The sequence below is a fragment of the Astatotilapia calliptera genome, chromosome 4, assembly GCF_900246225.1.
Source record: "Astatotilapia calliptera chromosome 4, fAstCal1.2, whole genome shotgun sequence".
Taxonomy (NCBI): Eukaryota; Metazoa; Chordata; class Actinopteri; order Cichliformes; family Cichlidae; genus Astatotilapia; species Astatotilapia calliptera.
The window spans coordinates 32,611,456-32,633,327 of record NC_039305.1 but is presented as its reverse complement, the minus strand read 5'-3'; the positions used below and the strand labels follow the sequence as shown (position 1 = coordinate 32,633,327).

General features: G+C 44.8%; 1 protein-coding gene across 1 annotated transcript; it reads right to left on the bottom strand.

Annotated features, from left to right (window-relative positions):
• Positions 1 to 1,166: 1,166 nt before the first annotated feature.
• On the bottom strand, positions 1,167 to 20,014 carry LOC113021491 (guanine nucleotide-binding protein subunit alpha-13-like). Its single transcript, XM_026166247.1, has 5 exons — positions 19,653 to 20,014; positions 12,687 to 12,916; positions 5,909 to 5,959; positions 4,133 to 4,333; positions 1,167 to 3,344 (listed from the first exon to the last, which is right to left on the bottom strand). The coding sequence occupies exons 1-5, from the start codon at positions 19,933 to 19,935 to the stop codon at positions 2,955 to 2,957; spliced, it is 1,155 nt and encodes a 384-aa protein (XP_026022032.1). The 5' UTR covers positions 19,936 to 20,014; the 3' UTR covers positions 1,167 to 2,954.
• Positions 20,015 to 21,872: the final 1,858 nt, after the last annotated feature.

The following is a 21,872-nucleotide window of genomic DNA, read 5'->3' as shown; positions in this document are numbered from 1 at the left end:
GAATAAAGTATTCTGATTCTGATAAAGACAGTGATCAGGACGAGCACTGCAAATCTAACAATGGTACGTTTCAATTATGTCTAAAGTAAAGCAGCCAAAGCTCCTGGCCTGCCAGTGTGCATCCAGCCTTCACGCTGCCATCTTGTGGCCTCAGTTGGTCATTGTTGGTGCATCATTCTGTCACCTCCCAGCCCATTGTTCCTTCACTGGGCTGGTTTCAGTCATTATGTCCTGTTTATAAGGTTGAAACCTGCAGTCAGCTGAGACTGAAGACGTCACCTGGATGACGACAAAACGTTTCTCCCACTGAAAACGTCCAGATGAACAGAATCAACTTTTGGAGATTTCCTTACCTGGATGATTGAGCATGCATCAAGACGTAAGGCAGAGTAAGTCGATTTGTTGATCAGTTATTAAGTCATGTACTAACAGACTTGGAGCAGAGAGACCTAATATTTAATAATCCACATTTCACTGTGTTACTCTTTGGTTCAGATGTGGATACTGTATTGTTCTTTCTTTGTGATTGTTTATGTTCAAGTTGTTTGTTGCTGGTTTTTAGTTTGTTTTTTGTCTGTTTGGGAGCTGACACAGTCTCTATGGAGATGGGTTTTTGGGGGGGTAGCAGGAGGAGAGAAGCTGCAGAGAGCAAGATGGCAGTAAAGTAAAGAATGGATGCAAACAGGCACAAAGCGATAAATGATGGAGAGAGCTCAGTTTGCTTGGCTTAATGTGTCTTTGTACACATGGCACGTATCCTGATGGAGCACAACTTCTAACGAAAAGTGTCATCAGACTGTGACCTCACAAACACACTCATGCTTCTGTGTGACAACAATCACAATCAGGGTGGTGTCAGGGTGCAGGCCTGTCCTGATAACACTTCAACAACAAGCTTCAGTGACATGAGACGCTCAGACGAGACACACACACACACACACACACACACACACACACACACACACACACACACACACACACGGTCCTGTTTTGTCACAGCATCAGTGAGCTGAACATGACACGCCCACAAATCAAACTCTGACCGCCTCATTTAGTGATGGTCACTCAGTCATTGACAGTGATTATCTATCATCCTGATGGGAGTGGTCTCTTCCAAGCCCCCCCCCCCCTGCACAGTGTGAAATCGCTCTGGCAGCCCACACAGGTTTTTGTCACCTGTTGTATTTGAGGAAACTTTATTTGAGTTGAGTCAACACTGCAGGTGCAGATCTGATAAGACAAAGAAGTTAATGATAGTATTTGTAAATACACAGTTCTGTGGTCACATCAGACAAACCTTTTCAGCCAGTTTCTCAGTTGCCTCGTGTCCCTTTGAAGCTTTGCAGCTCAGTTACAAGTCTGTGCACAACACTTATTAACAGTGATTAACATTAAGTATTCTTTACTTATTCAACATTAGCAATTATCACAATTAGAAAGTACAAAAAAATACCCATGCTGACGCACACAGAATGTTCCCATTGTTCAAAAGTCTACAGTGTGGAACTGCTCACCCCCAAAAAGACAACAAGACTACTTTTACAACTGGTTAGCATGGACCAGCGGAGCCTGTTATTTGCAGGGACACGTACAGGATTGTGGCATTCGTGTTGTAAAGACACAGGAAGCCCCTTAAACAACACAAGACAGTCTAATAGATGCCTGCTTCTGCTTAAAAACCCCAAACCAAAAACACCACGTAGCAAAATAACACTTACCATTATACTGTGTGGAAAGTTAGAGCGGTTGCAACAAGCTTTAGGTCGATGTGAGGGACACATGTGTTAGAATGGACACGTGAACTTTATACAAAACGAGAGCAGCCAGCAGAAACTAGCTGCACAGACTGCAGTGGGAATATGTCCCTGTGGTGAGGGGCGGCCTGCAACATGAAGAGCTGATTAAGACAAAAGGCAAGATGGCCACCTCATCGCCTGCAGTGCAATACGCAACACTTAAGGCGATAATTCTATTGAGGAGAAAAATCCCTCTCTCTGTACCACTGAAGAAAACCCAGGGGCTCAACCCGCGCTGCAACATCTGCCATCCGTCTGAGAAAAGCCGCTTTACATTTGTCCCTTAGTGTTATCTTTAACCACTGTCAATGAGGCAGCATCCACAAATCACATGTTAGCATATGTGCAAGCACACGGGTCAAATCACTCGCAGTAAAATAAGGCTGAGGTCGACGGCCAGAGTACTTCTGAAGTACAACTCCGGCCGGTTTTGTGGCAAATAAAGGGGAAACCCGTTTGACTGGTGCAAGGGTAAGGTACACATGCTCTGCACTGTATCAAATCACAGTAGTGGTTTAGAAATGGTGCCCTGAGAAACAGCACCAGTACTGTGGGTCACCCCAAACCCCGACCGGCTTTCAACAAGCGGCGTGTTTGTGTCTGCAGCACCCCGACATCTTTGAATAACTGTAACAGTCCAAATGTCAAAGTGTAAACCCCTATGAGATAGAAAAATGCATAGGTTAAAACAGTATGTTCATACAATAGAAAACAAAATGATTAGAAAAGTATAAATCCACACCAAGGCACAGTGAAGAGCACATTTACAACAACACCTCGGTAACAGTCACTGATAGCGGCCTGCATCACCCCCTCCTCTCCAGCAGGATACAGGGACACTATAAAGGATGCTCAGGAGTGTGGGCGTGGCCTGAGAGAGTGAGGACTACAGGTCAGTTACATGGGTCTAAGGGCAGGAAGAACTCAGCCACAGTGGGCTGTTATAAGTTACAGTGAACACGCTTGTTAAGCAAAGAAGCACAGGGGGGAGTGGCCATAGTAGTGGTTGCTTTAATACACAGTCAAGTTCAACAGTGAGGGGCAGAGCCAAATCCTGGGTGGGTGAAAGCAGTGGCGCTGTCCGCTCCTCCTATGGCTGCTGAAAGAGCCGCTGCAAGCCATGTTCCCTTTGCCTCCGCCCTTCCCTGCCGCGCTCCCTCACTGCAGCATCAGCTGCTTGAGGTTGTCGTGCAGGATGGTGTCCTTGACATCACGGAACACCAGCCGGATGTTTTCAGTGTTGATGGCTGTGGTGAAGTGGTGGTACAGAGGCTTCAGTTGCTGTGGAGGCTTCTGTTGCTGCTCGCGACGCTTTTTGCGAAAGCATTCCACCAGGAAGCACTGGACATCCGCCAAACTCATGGGGTCACCAGAGAACTCGGGGAAGTAGTCTTTGATGGACACTTGCTTCACCTTCTCCCCCAGCAGGTCCGTCTTGTTGAGGAAGAGGATGATGGAGACATTGCTGAAGACCCGGTTGTTGACTATGGTCTCAAAGATGTTTAGTGACTCGCTCAGTCGGTTAGTCTGCCGGTCTTCCATGAGCACCTGGATGTGTTAGAACGCAGACATGTGGTATGAAAAGCAGCTCGACTCAACCAGCAGAAGTAAAATAGCAGGATTTCTAGTAGCTTTCACCATCGCAGCAGCGTGCACTGTGACGGAGCCATGCTGGATGGTGGTATCATGGGCATCGATCACTAAGCCTCTAAAACTTCTAGGAAAATCAACTTTGATGTGGTTTTGGAAAGTTGAAGTCTAAAATATGATGTCCTGTTCTCAAACATTTTAATGATGGTAAGCACACCCACCAAATCTGAGCACAGACTGAGGTTAAGGCCGACTGTGGAGTCCAGCCAGAGCGCTGCAGGTTAGCTGAGATCTACAGATGGATCAGTCTCTACGTTTGTCCAGCTGTTGGCTCAGTCGGTTCCTTCATGCATATCCTACTGGGGCACGCTATCTAACTGCATCACCCTGCATGGAGCTGCTGCTGCCCTGCAAGCTGCTTTGCAACCCCCCTCTCCCAAACGCCTCCATTTATTGTTATACATACTCGTTATGTAATCAGCATCACTGCACACCACTGTTAGACTCAAAGCTGCTTCACCACTGGACAAAAACATCCCTAAATGACATTAACCAAAGTAAACAAAGCAGGATACTTAGTGAAGGTTTCCATGAAAAACACCAGTAGACAGAACATCAGAGGGTTCGAGACAGGCTTTCCAATCAATCTGAACTCAGTAAGAAGACAAAGACCCAACTAACTGCTGTTAGCTGAATCTTTAGCCAGGTTAGCATACTGAGCAACACTCTGCTTCCACATAACTCACCTGGTCGTACTCAGAGGAGGACACAAGGAAGAGGATGGATGTGACCGACTCAAAACATTCAAACCAGCGCCGTCTCTCAGAGCGCTGCCCACCCACGTCCACCATTTTGAAAGGCACATTCTTAATCTCAAAATCATACTCGTGGATGCCCTTGGTGGGTTTTCTGGCCAGAAGGATGTCCTGCTGGCTGGGAAGGTAGTCCTGCAAGCAGATAAGTGTTGCAGTGTGATATGCTTTTGTCAAGATTTACACCAAAACACTTTACACTGGTAAAGTTGCACTGATCTACTTAAGAGTTACTTAAAAAACACAACAAACAAAACAAACAACTGTTTTTAAAAGAAACTCAGAGATCAGCTACCAAAAGAAAAGATGACCTCCCAATGTGCCAATCCTACAGTCCTAAGGCACTGGCTTTAAATTCCATGCATTGCTGTGGAGGCGCATCAACCAGGACAACCCACAGCATGCAGAGCCGTGCAGAGCCGTGCAGAGCCTGCCCAGCAGTGTGGTTTGATTATAGTGAACTCAATCCCTACTGATGGACAAATCACCCCCATCCCCAGACTGTTGTTGCCCTGTGACATGCCAATAGGACTGAGGAGCTCCTCAAAGTACTCGCACCACTGTCCACACCCTCAGCACTCAGCGTCTCCCTTCAAAGTCGTCTGACGTTTCGCTGTCAGACACAAAAGGCTGCTCTGTGGTCCTTAAAGAACTTTTACTTTTATTTATGCTCTTTATCTAAAAGATTAAAAAAGTACTTTTGATCTTTACACGGCTCTGAATTGCAGGAATATCCAAAGAAAGTGGCTAAATAAACACACTAACTAATGCCACACACCGAACCAGACCTGGAAAACACAACGTTCTGGGATTCACAGTTAATCTCTGAAAGCTAACGCAAAGAAAATATCACCAATAACCTCCCAGATGAGACCAGACATGTGTTGTCATAGTGCGGGAAAATCCCACTGCCTTCTGATGTCCTTAGATGTTGTCAGTGTTTGTTTTTCCACATTTGAAAATCCAATTATGGCACATCAAAACTTTGGAAGTATAATCTGGTGTTCTGCATTTCATTTACAGGTTTACTGATATCAGCATATTCGATGCAGAATTACAGTGCATGAAAAACTCTTATGATTTATGTGTGCATGTTCGGCTCTTGGACACAGATGACACAAAACGCAGTTTTTAAATAATGATTTCATTTTTTACAGGGAAAAACTATCAAACCGACCTCGCCACGTGTGGGAAACAAAATCCAAAAAACAATCCACTCCCTTATTAAATCACGAATAGACTGTAATGATGGATTGGTGGCTGGGTCGATGGATTAGTGGATGCATGGGTGCGTGGAAGGATGGATGGATGGGTGGCTACATGGGTGGATGGCTAGATGGATGGGTGGATGGATGAGGGATGGAGGGATGGGTGGATGGATGGCTAGATGGCTGGATGGATGGGTGGATGAAGGGAGGGATGGATGATCTAGTTTCTGGGAAGCCCAGTTCAGTTTCAGTGCCAGGCCTCGTGAACTGAGTTAAACATGTCAAAGAGTAACTCACGGTCCAGTGAAACAGCTGAAAAACAAACTCATTCGTCTCCTCGTCACAGCTGGATAGTTTGAAACTGCTGAGTTAAGCTCTTAGCAGTTTTCAGTTTTTGGCTAAAATCGTCCACATGTCTGAGACTTTGTCCCTAAATGTGTAAAATAACACACAAAGTTGTGTTACTACACTTTTATTCTGTTAGTGTGTGTTTGGGACTTACCGACTGTCCGAGTTTTTCCAAATTGTCCAGGAAATACTTGACCGACTCCCCCTGAAAGAGAAAGAGTGGAGATCCATGTCAGATGTGACACATGAGACCCTCCTCTGCATGGGAGGTATTCGCATTAATGTCATTTACTTAATGGGATACCACCCATCCTTTTTCTTTTAGAAAAATACATTTAGCTGCTTTTAGACTGATGCATCCACAACACAATCCTACAAGGTTTTTAGAGCCAAGCTCATGGATTAGCTCGAGCAGCTGAACAGTAGAAACTGTCCATGTAATGGGACTGCCTGGGAGTCAGAGCCAAATAATAAAACAGTACCTGTATGACCCAGTTCAGCCAGTGATGCTAAACCCAAACCATCACAGCTTTGTTGGGGTCTACGAAGCCCTGTTGTATCCTGCAGGTACGCAGCACTTAGACTGCATCTTTGTAGGTTTCCTCTCTCATTACTGTCTCAAGCCATGGATCCATATTACTAAGCACTGGAGTAGGGCTGGGCCATATTATACCGTTCACAGTAATACCGGTATAATTTTGGGCAACAATAAGAAAATAAAATATCACGATAGAATATGGGTAAAACACACATGCGCAGTGGCTTTGTTTTCATACGCACATGGTGGAAAAACCATGGCGGCGACGGAGAATGAGAAGGGGGAACGCGGATCGTTGAGTGAAACGGATGAACCAGAATTGGTTTGTAAAAATGGTGCAACTTCAGTGATGTGGAACTGGTTTGGTGTTTGTCCGTCAGATACACACCAAAGCACAGTTTTTTTGTAGAACATGCAGGCGGGCCGTCGTTATTGCCGTATTTGTCGCACTAAGGTGCTCATAAATCTGGGAGTAATCTGGGTCCGAAACTCCGTCTTCAGGTCCCAAAGTCAAACGAACATCACTGAGAGTTAAAAACGGTCTAAATTCTTTCATCTTTAATAAAACAATCAGCATTGCTGCTTTACCAGGTATAACTATGAAGTTTAAATTCCAGGCATCCATGAAAACAGAATTTATTACATTTAAGTTAGAAGTTAGCAGGAGGTTAGCAGGAGGTTAGCTCGCTAGTTTCCATGATATAGCATGTTCTGACGGAGAGATTTCTGAAAACATTCAAACGTACAGCTCTGCTATCACTTCCAACATAAATGAAGACAGGAAACTAAACAGCAGTGATGTTTGTAGGGTTACTGAAGTTGGGCTAGCTGGTATTTAATGATGTGCTACGTGATCGCTAGCGACACAGCTGTGTTAGCATAAACACAGTGAAGCTGGAGGATGAACGCTAACACTTTTCCCCTTATAAAAGTTAACGTTAAGGTTCCTGATGGTTAGAGACAAATGCAATCGCATGGCAGGATGCTGTAAACGGACCAAACTTCAGTCAGGAGAACAACTGAGATAATCCATCCACAGTACGAGGTTAGTCATTCATATACATTGGCATTGGAGCGGATGATGCCGTCATTCACCTCCTACATCGTTCCCTCGCTCACCTGGAGACCGCTGGAAGCACTGTGAGAATCATGTTCTTTGATTTCTCCAGTGCCTTCAACACTATTCTTCCCTCGGTTTTGAAGGACAAGCTGGAGAACTCTGGAGTGGACCATCACCTCACTACCTGGATCCTGGACTACCTCACCGACCGACCACAGTATGTGAGGACTCAGGGCTGTGTGTCGGACAGGGTCGTCTGCAGTACGGGGGCCCCACAGGGAACGGTTCTGGCTCCGTTCCTCTTCACCATCTACACTGCAGACTTCTCCCACAATTCCACCCAGTGCTTCCTGCAGAAGTTCTCTGATGACTCTGCAATAGTCGGCCTCATCACTGATGGGGACGACAAGGAGTACAGAGGACTGACTCAAGACTTTGTGGACTGGTGCCAGCTGAACTACCTCCAGATCAACGCCAGTAAAACCAAGGAACTGGTGGTAGACTTCCGCAGGCACAAGCATTCTCCACTGCAACCACTGAACATCCAAGGTATGGACATTGAGGCTGTGGACAGCTACAGGTACCTTGGTGTTCATCTGAACAACAGACTGGACTGGACTCATAACTCAGACGCCCTCTACAGGAAAGGGCAGAGCAGGCTGTACCTGCTGCGGAGACTCAGGTCGTTTGGAGTGGAGGGCCCACTCCTGAAGACCTTCTATGACTCTGTTGTGGCTTCTGCTATCTTTTATGGCGTGGTCTGCTGGGGCGGCAGCATCTCTGCTGGGGACAGGAAGAGACTGAACAGGGTGATCCGAAGGGCCAGCTCTGTTCTAGGATGCCCTCTGGACCCAGTGGAGGTGGTGAGTGACAGGAGAACGGCGGCTAAGCTGTCATCCCTGATGGACAACATCTCCCACCCCATGCAGGAGACTCTGACAGCACTGAGCAGCTCCTTCAGTGGGAGACTGCGGCACCCACGGTGTGGGACGGAGAGATTTCGCAGGTCTTTCCTCCCCACTGCTGTCAGACTCCATAATAAAGACTTTAACTGATCATCCATACATATGCAATAATACTAAGTGCAATAATCCTTTCTGTCATCGTTGTATTTTTACTCAGTTGTATATAGTATTTGTATTTGTATTCTATTTTTATCTTATTGTATATTTATTTTATTCTATTCTGTACAGCTGTGTACTGTATTTATTCTTATTGTATTCTAATTTTTGCCTCATAACTTTTGCACTGTCCACTTCCTGCTGTGACAAAACAAATTTCCCACGTGTGGGACTAATAAAGGTTATCTTATCTTATCTTATACTGCAACAACATGGGAATAGAGCCGCTGTGATAGAATACAGCATTAATGAATCAATGGTACAGAAGTGGAGGAAGCAAGAAGAATGAGTTGAATAAAGTTTGATTTATCTGACTGCTTTGTTTCTTGTGCCTTATAATCCCGTGCACCTTATGGTCCGAGAAATACATATTTGACTTTTTTATTTGGCACACTGCAGTTTAATGTTGCAAAGCACCTCTTTTTAACTTCAGTGGATATTATACATGGTTATGCTCAGGATATGTCAGCACATTTCTACTGGAAATGCCTTTTGGTTAAACTTTCAGCAAGGAATTTGCATTTGCACTGTTACATTTTTATAAAGCTTTAATGTACATAAAAACAGCTTCTTGTTTAAGTGACAATAAATGGATGGGGTTTTTTTGTGCTAGTAAAGTTGTGGAGTTGTATTTTGTCTCGCATCAATTATATCGTCAGTTATATCGTTATCGCAAATTTTCAAATATATATCGTGATAAATATTTTTGGCCATATCGCCCTGCTCTACACTGAAGCCCATCCCCTCTGACCCTGGGCGGGGGCACACTCAGGTCTCCTTCATCTATTCTCCCCGTCTTTATCTAAAAGCAAAGATGAACCATAGAGCATGCTCAGACAGCAGGCAGTGGTTTCATCTGAGGTTGTGGGTGGCATCAGAAGAAGATGGCGGCTTTTGATTACTAGTGAAACTCCCATGAATAAGGGTTCAGCTGTGTTTGTGTCATCCAGGGTAGATATGCAACAGTCAGCCTCACTGCAGAGACCGTGGCATGTGGAAACCTGAAAAACTGGAACTACCTGTTTCTTCCAACTGTATCGTGGGTTTGGTGGGTTGTAGGGCCGCCACAAACGATTATTTTGATAGTCGACTAGTCACGGATTAATTTTGCGATTAGTCGACTAATCAGATCATCATCCATTGGACGTAAAACTACAGCTTATTGCACCAGCAGCATCTGCTCTTATATAACTATCATTAGCTTACAGCTTTAAGTGTTTAAGGTATGTGCTAACTAAAAATAAAGACAAGATGATAGTTTATTAAATTTTATTGAAATCTGCAGATTGTTTCGGTGAAGTTTAATAAACTCCTTGCTATCTAAAATATAACAGGACACTGGAGTATATTCTGGAGCATCTCACACTTCTGATAATCAGCTGTCTGCTTGATGTTTATTCAGCTGTGTAAAAACTATAACTTTAATCTCAGACAAACAGATTTACTCAGGAACAAATAAAATACTGAAAAAAGCCAAACAATTAAATTTTTAAGTTATCTAAGTGACTCATATATCATGTTTAACCTGAGCAGTGAAAGACGGCGGTGGTTTTGAAGACGATTTGCCGGGAGTCCGGTGTTCTCACGGCTCTAGTGACCTAGCCCCCGGCTAGCTATCAAGCTAGTGGGTAACAGACATCTCCGAAAACGTCGGAGCGCTTTTGAAAATATGCGGTGTCTTGATAAACTGAGCAGATATTTGAGGTTTCCACAGCTACATTCTCGCCTGAAAATATGTTAAACGTTTATTTTGTGACCCAGAAAGAATAATAAGAGTAACATTAAAACTAACTAGCTGCCGCCATTGTTGGAAACTGAGCTGGGCCGCGCTATGAATTCTGGGTCACAGCTTCTTCTTCTTCTTCTTCGGGGTTTAACGGCAGCTGGCATCCTTGTACATGCAGTGCTGCCATCTTCTGTTTCAGTCCGTTATTACACTCTTAAATCCTGCTACTTATTCCTGCGTCTTTTGGGATCTTACAAAGCTTCAAACGACGCGTCGACTATTAAATCAGTCGTCGACGAGTTTGATAGTCGACGTAATCGTGACTAGTCGACCAATCGTGGCAGCCCTAGTGGGTTGTTTGATTCAGTGAATGCAAACATCCTCTAACCCACATGTGTCAAAGTCAAGGCCACTTCCGGCCCGCCAGATCATTTTATATAGATTTTTTATTACTGTTATGCATGGCCCGGCGATATGAGACGCTAATAACACACAGACAACAGATCCCATAATGCAGCGCTGCAGCCTCCTTGCTGAACGCTAGGCTACCTGGGAACATTCCCGCGTCAATCAAGCCAAACTTCTGTTATTGTGAAGCTCGCCGCTCACAATGGTGGCGAGAAACGATTCTGAAAGCAGAGCCTTTCAGCGCCGGTGGGAGACTGAATATATGTTTACAGACATGCTGGTAAACCCGTGCGTCTTATTAGTGGAGCTAATGTGGCTGTAATGAAGGAATTTAATTTAAGACGCCACTACGAGACAAAACGTCAGGATAAGCCGAAAAACCGAAACGCAGAAACTACAGGAAGTAGAAGAGCTAAAGAAGAATCTGACGTTTCAGCAGACGTTTGTCACCAGAGCAAAACCACAAAGTGAAGCTGTTGTGAAAGCAAGTTTTATTGTAGCAGAGGAGCCAAAGCAGCCCGGTACCACTCTGAAGAGCTGCAGGATGAAGCTGTGCGACGTCTTGTGTCCAGACAAAACACAGAGTTTGGCAAATGTGAGCCTGAGCAGAAATACGATTGCTGATCGGGTTTGTGAGATGGTCACTGATTTAAGAACACAGTTGTGTGAAAGAAGCAAAAACTTTATTGCATAGTCGGCTGTGGATGAAAGGACAGACATGATGGACATTGCACAGCTGACCATCTTCATCCGTGGAGAGGAAATATTGGACATTAAATCGATGCACGGGACAACGACAGGAAAAGACATTTTTTAAAACGTATGTCAAAGTGTAACGACATGAAACTGTCCTGGGACAAACTTGTTGGACTTACAACAGATGGAGCGCCGGTGCTGTGCGGTGAAAAAGTAGTCAGCAGGATGCGAGTAAAGATGCAGGAGAAATGTACCGGTGAGTTAACAGCACATCACTGCATCACACACCAGGAAAGGCTGTGTGGTGAAGTCCTAAAAATGGAGCATGTAATGGTCACCGTGACGCAGACCGTACATTTTATCTGAGCTAAAAGTTTAAGTCACCGTCAGTTTCAGTCTTTTATGTGGGAAATAGATTCAGAGTTTGCCGACATTCCTTCATGCAGAGCTCCGCTGGCTGAGTCGGGATAAAAGTTCAGAGTTTTTGAGCTCAGCAAGGAAACCTGTCAGTTCATGGACATGTGTGATGCGGTGAAGGCTTTTCAAGTGAAGCTGTCACTAATGCACCAGTGCAGCCTGCCTCACTTTCCCTGTTGCAGTAATGTTGAACCAAGTCAGCGCACTTTGCTGAGCTGCACCTGTGCAGATTCAGATGCAGCTGCAGTGTAACGATGCACTCAGGGAAAGACACTGAATGGCCCGCACAGTTTATTAGCTCCACTCCTGCAGCAGCGCCCAGCTCGTCTACATGCGGCTCCAACCTTGTGTTTGCTTTCATTTACTTTTTCTGGGGGTTTGGCAGCATGTTCATATTTCTAACTTGCATCATTTTGACAGGATATTTAAAGTTAAAGTTTCTTTTTTTAAGTTTATTTAATCTGGAATCATATTCCTGTCTGTTTTTATTCATATTTATGTTTAAAAAACATTGTTTGAGTGTTCAATAAATGTTTATCTTGTTTGGCCCCTGCTGTCACCCTTTCACCATACTGGTCACTACAGTGGACAGCTATTCAAAGGCTGTTGTGTTTGTGTCAGTGTTGATGGTGTACCTGCACATAAACCACTACACTCTGATGTGTCGCCCCACACTCTGCCACCCACTGGTCCTTTAATGTTACTACAGATGTATGACCTGTATCATTGTAGTTATTGTCATTTAACCCTGTCATGCATTATGACGACCTCAATCAGGATTGTTATTCATCTTTTCATGACTGAAGATGGATAAAAATACTAAAGAATAAAATCCAGACTGAGGTTGTCACAATTCCTGCATGACAGGGTTAAATAACGATTTCAGCTGAGCGTTTGGTGAGAATACCAGTTAAGGTTTTTTAGGTGTCACCTGACAGCCGACTGGACTTGAGCAGATTCACTCACCAGCTGGAACTCCCTGCGCCGATCGTAGGCATTCTGGATGCCCTGGTCCGCCCACAGGGCCTTGATTGACGGCAGGTAGTGCTGAAAAACTTTGGGCTCCACCATGCCGTGACCGTGAGCCATCGCCGACCGAGTGTCAAATGCCATCATAGTGTTTCCATGCCGCTGGTTGGACGTGTTACCCCATGGGATGTGCAGCTTCTCTCTAGCATCCACTAACACTCGAATGCCTGCAGACAGTGACAAAAACACATGAGCGATCTGTGTGCTGGGCCAGATGTGGGCTCCAAGTTACAGCTTCATAACTGACTCATCTGCATATCACTTTTACAATTTGACTTAGAAGATCACTAAACAGTGCAAATAGTGAAAAATACCACAAAGACATACATGTATGAAAACATGTAAATGTATTTGTATACTTCATGACACAGGAACACAGGGAGTCATGGAGACAGGATGTGACTGTCTCTTTAGAACATCTCATGGTCTGTGAGATTACAACGAGCAACATCTGCAAAGCTACACAAAAGTCATGGAGCTCACAGCTGCCAGTGACTGTATGAGAAAAGCATCTGGAAGCAACCATGACACAGGTGCTGGGGAGGAAAGCAAACCAGCAGCTCTGTGTAATAACCCCAGATTACTGACATAAGATCGACTCTGACCTTTGTTTGAAAAACAAGACCAAAACAGCAGAGGGGGAATTGAGACGCTACTAACACGCGTGTCTGCATTTACAAAGTTACACAACAACAACAACACAGCAGCAGTCCTAACTATCCTCCTGTGTTTCCTCATTTGATGAGGATGAGTCAGGAACACCACTCCCTGTGCAGGCCCACACATGTCTGTGCTGCCCACACATGTCTGTGCTGCCCACACATGTCTGTGCTGCCAGTGTGCAACATGAAAGTACAGCGAGGCCGACGCCGTCTATTTGGAATCAGACAATGATGATAAACTTGATTGGTGCAGCTACCAGCGCTCTGACCATCGCTGAGCCAGGCTGATTATTACTAATGAACTGTGATACTTTGGTAACCGTGGTTTCAGAAGCTGCCCTGACAATGAAGCACATTTCTGTATTTGGGAAAACAACATAGGAGAGAGATGAATAAGATTAGAGGAAGTTACACTGTTTAAGCTTCTGCATTGCTGAGCTCCACGTCTTTATCATTGTTCTGTTTTATTCTTCCGTACGTTTTGTGTGCTTAACTACTTCTGCATATCAGGACTGTGCTCTTACTTTCATTTTTGTAACGTTTGATGGTTTCTCTTCAAACGAGGAGAGAAACTCCTCTTCAAAGCCTCCAAAGACTTGGAGCAAGAGGAGAACTTAAAACCGCTCCTCGATCTATTAAGGTGTTCTCTTAATATATTATGTTTAATGTTTTCAAACAGTTTAAGTTTAATGAAGAATTTTGCGTGATGACATCACCTGCTCTAAAATCTGAGGGTGGACGATAAGCTGACAAAAACACCTCTCTCTCTTTCACAGCCAAACATACATGTGTAATACATGCAGCTGTGGCTGTCCTCACTAAGAAACGACCTTTCCTCTCCCCAGGAGCTCTCTGCAGGAGGGGGAGATACAGGAGAGGTGGAGGAAGATCTCAGCCTGGGTGTTTATTGCCTCATGTAGTCTGGAAGATGAGCGGATGGTGGGGTGGGTGCAGTTTTCTCTGTGGTGGGGTTGGGTGGACTGTCCTGGGCTCTGTGGGGCCGGGGGGCGCTGCTGCACTGGGCCCCGGTCTGGATGGGCCTGGGCCCCCTTTCCCTGGCGGGTCGCGGAGTATGGGGGTGCCTACTGGGGTCAGCGGGGGAGCTGGCCCCAGGGAGGGGTCACCTGCCCCTCCCTTCCTTCCCTCCCCATCTCCAGCTGCCTCCCTCTTCCCGCTCCACCACAACCACCCACACATGCAGGACCTTGGAGTGGGGGTATGTCACCAGGGTGCAGAGGAGGCTACCCCGTCCCCCCCCCCCCGTCCCCGTCCCCTTCTGGCTGCCTCTGCCTCAATTTTATCCCACAACTTAGACATTCACATTACTCACACTCTCATTACACATACATATAGGATCTTGGGGGTGGGCACAATCACGGAGTCCAAAGTACCATCAGGGTGTACACCCCACCCCTGGCGTCGTTGCCCACCTCTCAATGTTAAATACACGTAGACATTGAGGGCTAGCAGGAGGGACTATGCGCTTACCTGCTGCTCTCTGGCAGGTAGCTCCATGCCCTCCTGGGTTTTAAATGCACCTTAGAACACACATGCATCAACACTACAATGAGTGGGTGGAGGGAGGTTTGGAGTCTTCTCTCACCCCCATTCTCTGCGACCTGCTGGAGCGGGGGGGCTAGGAGGAGGAGTTGGCCGTCCGACTGCGGTCTGGAGTGTGGGGCCTTCCTGCTGCTGCGGAGTCGGGGCGGTCTGCCTCCCCCCACCGCAGGGAAAAGGGTAACACCACCTGGGTCTGGGTGCAGTTCCCCCTCCAGGGGCAAGGGTACCTAGACCCGGTTTGTAGAGTACGCTTGGGGAGTGTGATCGTGTGTACAGCGTCTCTTTATGTCTGTCTCCACGTTGGTTGAGTGTGGAGTAAGTGCATATGAGAGCATGAGGGTGGGAATGGATGTTTGTATCTGTGTGTGCCTGTATGTCTGTGTCTATATGTCAGGTTGGGTGTCAGGCGCCACCTCTCTGGGGACATCTCAGGCCCTCCAAGGTTTGGAGGCCTATCTCCCCCCACCACCACTTCCCCTGCCAGTGGCGGACTCCCTCAGACATCGGTGCGTTGGTGGTTCTTTGTGTCCGGGGATGGGCGTCCAGGTACACACCGGCTCACTCCTTGGTGGCTGCTTATCGGGGCCTGGAGCCTGGGGCTCGCTCGGGCCACTTCGGAGGTGGGGTGCCCTCGGCCTCTCGGCCTGGGGCTCGGTCACTCAGGCACGGCTGGCTGCCGGCGGAGCTCACGGGCGCGTCACTGCAACCCCCCCTGGCTTCTGCTCCACGGCTGCTGAGTGAGCCCTCATCTGGGACTCTCCTCAGCTCTTTCTGGGACAGTGGCGCGGCTGCCCCTCTGTTGGTCTTCCTTGGTCTCTTGTGTTCTGGGGGCCTCTGGATGTCTGGAGTTTTGATCTCCTCCATACCTGCTTCATGCCCTGGAGGACGGGGCTGTGGCCCCCCCACACCCTCTAGCAGATCATTACATGAAGGAACCTTTTAAAAACAAGCGCGTCCATGCTCACAGGTGTACACACGGGTGATCACAGACGCGGACTACAGCTTTCTTGGCTGCTGCCTCAAAGCACATTGTGCGCTGTCTATCTTGCGTGCTGCACAATATCGTTTATTATTTAGTATCTACTGATATCTACTGCTAGCTAGTTTATTGTGATGGTGCTGTTTTTTATTATGTTGCTCTTTGTTGTTTGCTTTCTCTTCTGTTTTTTTCTCCATACAGGTGACCCAGGTGTTTTGTTTGTTGTTCTTTCTCTCTTCCCCCCTTCTCACCGTCTCTTCTCCCCTTTGGTTTTCTTTCTCTCCCTCTCTTTCTTTCATTCTTTCTCCCTGTCCTATCCCCCAGTCATGTCTGTCCCGTTTGTAGCAACTGAAAATAAAATAAATTCATAATTATAATAAAGGTCAAACAAATGGACCAATATGGCAAGGCCATGATGATCCACTTGGTAAAATAAATCTGCTTGGCATCTTTCTTGGCCTTAAGACAACAATTCTGATGCTAAAGATCCAAACGGGACACAAAAAAAAAAGAAGAAAAAAAGAAAAAGAAACGACCTTTACACAAACACAGTGAACCACACGATTTCAACGAGGACACAGTCTGCATCCACAACAACGCCAGCTGCTCCGGGGCCATTGTTTCAGTGCTGCAGACTCACACACGTGTCGTCGTGCTCACGCTGTCACAGGTTTCTCAGTGGGACCCACAGTGTGTTTGTATCTCAGCAGGGATTTCCTGCCCAGGGATCACACACAGGCTGCTGCTGATTGGTCGATTCAAATTCAGCACCTTCAGCCCAATGAGCGTATGAAAGAGACTGATTGAGACTGCTCGCCTGGCATAGAAACACAGAGCTGCACGTGTGTGTCAGACGGGTGTTTACAAACTGCCACCAATCAGAAACCCTTCCACGATGAACTGTGTGTTTGCAGATCAGCTTTGACATGCAGCAATATTTTTGTCTTACTCTGTATTCTGGCCGTTTTGTAGTAACAGGCGTCACTACCTCATGTCAATAATGAGTTTTTCACTTCCCTGAGTTTCTGATCTCAGGCTGACAGATCAGGCTTTTTGTTGCTTTCTCTTTTTCTGATCTCATTTACTTTTTGAACTTTAACATCCAGACTCTGTGTGACAGCGAGCCACAGTCACTGTCCCTTTGGCCTTTCTGACTTCCTCCTCAGACATGATTGATTCATGTATTTAACATCGTCACTACTTTCTACACTTCAGCTCAACAGACTGCAGGCAGCATGCACGAGCCCGGGGTTCACAATACGTAAGCTGGTAACAACAAGATCAGCAAGTACGCACGTTTCATATATCTGACTGTGACTCTGCATTAGCACAAGGGCAGGAACATTTCTAGGCAGGATATGATGACTAGGGCCAACACTTCATGTGGTAACAATGGTAGAAAACTAAACTGGATGAACAATCATGGTGGATATGTATTCTTCTATGCACTGGGTATGTGCTACAAATGACACGATCGGGGCATCACTCAGGTCCATCCTGGTGCCGTTAAACGGCCTGAAGCAACCCTGAAAAGGATAAGCGGAAGCGAATGAATGGATATTAAAACTAACTAGCTGCCGCCATTGTTGGAAACTGAGCTGCGCTATGAATTCTGGGACACAGCTTCTTCTTCTTCGGGGTTTAACAGCAGCTGGCATCCTTGTACATGCAGTGCTGCCATCTTCTGTTTCAGTCCGTTATTACACTCTTAAATCCTGCTACTTATTCCTGCGTCTTTTGTGATCTTATAAAGCTTCAAACGACGCGTCGACTATTAAATCAGTCGTGATGATTTTGATAGTCGACGTAATCGTGACTAGTCGACTAATCGTGGCAGCCCTATTGCACACTGTCTCCAAGCACCACCTACAAAATTTCAAAAAGCAGCCGCTGCACTACGTTTCATCTATGAGTCTGACATTTGGCAGCCTGTAAGACAACAGGGCGTAAAAAGTCTCAACAAAAAGAACCAACAACATGAAGTCAGCCATTTTTAACTCAATGTATAATTTTGGTGATATTTTCAGATCTTGTATTTTTAGCAACTCCTCTGAGGGATTTGGTCAGATCAGTTATCTTCGTTCAGTGTAAAGACAGCGGTGACGTTAAATTGCAAAGCGAGTTTTCGTGAAATCATGGTGGGATTGACAAATTTCGGTATTTCGCCATCCAGGATGAAATTGCTCATCTCTGTTATAAGAAAGTTGCTCTAAGAAATCTAAAGGAATCACTCCCAAACTTCATGGTGAGAGTCCCACCCTGAAAAGATTTATATGCCATCTGTCAGCAATTGTTAGAGTGACGGTAGAAAGAGGAAATGTGCTGCAGGTCATAAGAATCCTTCAATGTTGACGAAACGTTAAGGAAGTAGGACGGTATCATTCTTTAACGTAGGCCTAGTTAGTTAGTTGATGCTGTTTTTTTCTGGAAAAACCCTGAAATCAATGTATGATCTGTATCGACGTGAAACACGTGTGAAACCACAGGTTCGGAGCACTCGGAGCTCCAGTGCCTGCAACTGTGTCTCAAGTTTGACCAGTTTAAAGACGTCACTGAATAAAACTAGAAAACCTCCTCGTGTACGGGGCAGAATTATGTCAGCTCAGCTAACAGTAACCTAGATGATTTAAAGTATGGTGCTGTGATGAGCATAGCGCCACAGACGTGCCTCACTCTACCAGATGCCTTTGACGATTGTTTGCTGTGTAACTGTCGGTCACGGTTTGCTGTGCTTCTCCACAAACAGCTGGTTTTTCCTTTCCTGTTAGGTTGCAGGTTGTGAGATTTCAGTTATTCAACAATGTTTAAAGAGACATGAATGGTCCTTTATAGATTAGTCTTATCTAATATGTTTTAATTTATTCATCAATTATCTATAGAAAGTCCCAATGAATAACTTTGCATCTGTAAACTGCTGACTATTTTGGCCAACAATTAGAATCTGGACATCGGTTTACTTCAATATTTGATTACAAAAAAATGACTTAATATTTATATTCAAATTCAACAACAAAAACAAAACGTCCATTTTCACCTATAAAATGTCATAAATATGATTATTCTGCGACTAGAAATATCTGTTTAGACCAGTTGAAATGTTGGCAAACATCCCCAGAAAGCATGAAAACCAGTTAAGCTGGAACAAAACGGCAGCTCTCGCATGGGTGGCCCTGCACTTCCTACAAAAACTTTCATGACAAACCACACAAGGCAACACTTCCCATAATACAGCATGCTCGCGTCTGCTCTTTTATCGCAAAGCAATGAAAAACTGGCCTGGTTCGCAAAAAGACATCGCTACAGAGCGATTATGTAACACTTAGAGGCTTAAAAGTAATAAACAACACACCCAGTGCACTCCAAATAAACTGGTTCCCTTTTCCTCAACTTTGTCCATAAAGACGAACCAGTCTGCATGTTTTTGACTGAACAAGAGAGCAGAAATCATACGTAAATATCGGCGAAGCTTTTACTAATCACAGACGATCAAGTGCTGCGTTCAGATCCACCATGCACACACAAGCAGCAGAGGCGTTTCTTGGCTACTCAACAAGCTAACCAGACTAGCTTGGTCGAACACAGAAAATCGGCTGAACAGAAGCTAGCAACTTCCCACTGGCTGCTCCTACAGCCCCATCTCTACACACGTCGGAACAAACCTGTTTCAATATGTGAAAAGCAGTCGGTATAATGTCGGCTTACCTTTAATAACATTACTAAAAATCGTAGCCCTGAATTCTTCTTTGGCCTTCTGATCGAAGTCCTGCCCATGAATAATACGCATTTGCTTGAGGAAAGTGGACTTGCCGCTTTCTCCCGCCCCGAGCAATAAGATCTTTACAAGCCTTTTAACATAAGTCTTGTCTCGATGAATACACTTATCTATCTCTTTGGATTTCCGCAGCTGCTCTGCCTCGCCCCTTGTAAGGAGGCAGTTGGGGAAAAATGCAGATAAAACGGAGCGGGACGGCAGGAAGTCCGCCATCTTTGAAACAACTACATCGATACAGAGGGTGGATGGGAGGGCTGAGTCCAGTGCTGCGTTCACGGTCCGTAGGAATCCTCCGAACGACGTTTCGCTTGTGCGTTTCAGCTGTCACAACACAGTCCGTATCGTGACACTCAGTTTTGATTTCAAATGGACGTTTTCTGCAAATGATGCCCTTATTGGCACATTTTTCATGGAGACTAATTTACAACACAGCGCAAAACTCTTGAACAGTATTGTAATATAATTTCCAGAGGTTAGTGGTAAAGAAATACAAATACTTTGTTACTGTATTTAAGAGCCTTGCAGCTGTAAGCAAACTCAGAGACGTGGCAAGAATGAACTCAGAACTTACTCGTTAAACTTAAATCATCCTAATAATATCAAAAAAGTACAAAATTAAATAAATAACTAAATAAAGTTGATTCATGTGTGGGTCATTGAGTCATAGGTTGTCGTGTAGTCGAGTCATTCCATGAAAATGGCACAATTTGAGTCCCTCTCACCTCTTATGGTGTATTTCATCTATTGGGTCACCAAACTTTCTGTTTAAACAGCTTTACATATATATTGAAATGTACCATTTAATACAGTGTAAAAAACTGAACTAATTTTGATCTTTTTATGGGAAATAATACAGTTTTTTCATTTGACACCACCTATTTTGTCATGTCCCTCATGGCCTTGATGAAAGTTTACTTTGAAAATACCAAATAAAACTATTTAAAAAGTCAATAAATTTTGGTATCAACCTAAACATCTGTTTGTGCTCTTTTGCTGTTAATATTTCTTTTTTTCAAATTTAATTGTTAATTATTCAATAAAATCACAATTATTCCTGTACCTGACTAACCCTTCAACCCCGTCACATGAATGATCCCACCCCCATAAATACAATGGTGTGATCCAGAATTCCATATACATCAGGAAGTGACATCACTGAAGTCTTTTGGACAACAGGACCAGAGACAGGCAAGTTGCTCCATTCTTTTCCTTTATTTTAGTCATTTATCTTGTGATATTGTGGTCATCAACCTCAATGACTCAACACCGTAACATGAAAAAAAGAAAACTATTACTTATGAAAAGTTTTTTGTTAGTTCCTGAATATATGGTGATTTTGAATTTCATGCATGCCATGTGTTCTCTGTCTGGTATTCACTATATTGAGCAGCGGCCCGTTTGTGCAAAAATCTCAACCCTGTTATGTTTTTGATTGTAACGCGGTTGTGAGATTGTTATGGGGTTGAGAGTTTAATACTTTGGTTGTTAAGTTATCCAATTATTTAAATCAATTATTATTATATTCAATCACCATTCTTATACTGCATGCATGCTGAATGTGATTTATGTTCCATGTTAAGGATGCGAGTAAGATGGCACCAACAACAGCAGCAGAAAGGCAAAAGAAGTATCGGGAACGCCTTAAAGCTGATCCTGAAAGAAGGGAGAGAAACCTGCAGAGTGAGCTGAGAGATGAAGGACACTGTCAAGGTGACAGTCAAGAAATCTGTGGAGGGCACACAAGAGGACCTCATTGAGCTCTTCCACAGCTTTGTAAAGAAATTTCAAATGCATCACTTCAAGCAGCAGTATGCCTTCTGCCGTGAGCTGAAGAACAACATGTCAGGGGAGGAGACTTTTACATGTTGACTTCTCAGAAAACTACAGCTGTAAATACAGTTCTCAAGTACAGGCGGTCCACTTTGGGGCTTCACATCAGCAGGCTGCCCTTCATACTGGTGTGTTGTATGTTTGTGGATTCTCAGGCTGTGTCCCAATTCAGAGACTGCACGCTTGAAGTACGCATTTTAAGTGCGATTACGTCACCGCCATGCGACGACGGCTGTCCCAATGTGTGTGTGTGTATATATATATATATATGTATATATATATATATATATATATATATATATATATATATATATATATAT

Bases quoted from the DNA above. Each gene is read 5' to 3' on its own strand.
- LOC113021491 (XM_026166247.1), bottom strand. From the start codon at position 19,935: ATGGCGGACTTCCTGCCGTCCCGCTCCGTTTTATCTGCATTTTTCCCC. The intron at 12,917-19,652 runs GTAAGCCGACAT...CACTGTCTGCAG, and splicing joins TTTTAGTAATGTTATTAAAG to GCATTCGAGTGTTAGTGGAT. The intron at 4,334-5,908 runs GTAAGTCCCAAA...ATCTGCTTGCAG, and splicing joins TGGAAAAACTCGGACAGTCG to GACTACCTTCCCAGCCAGCA.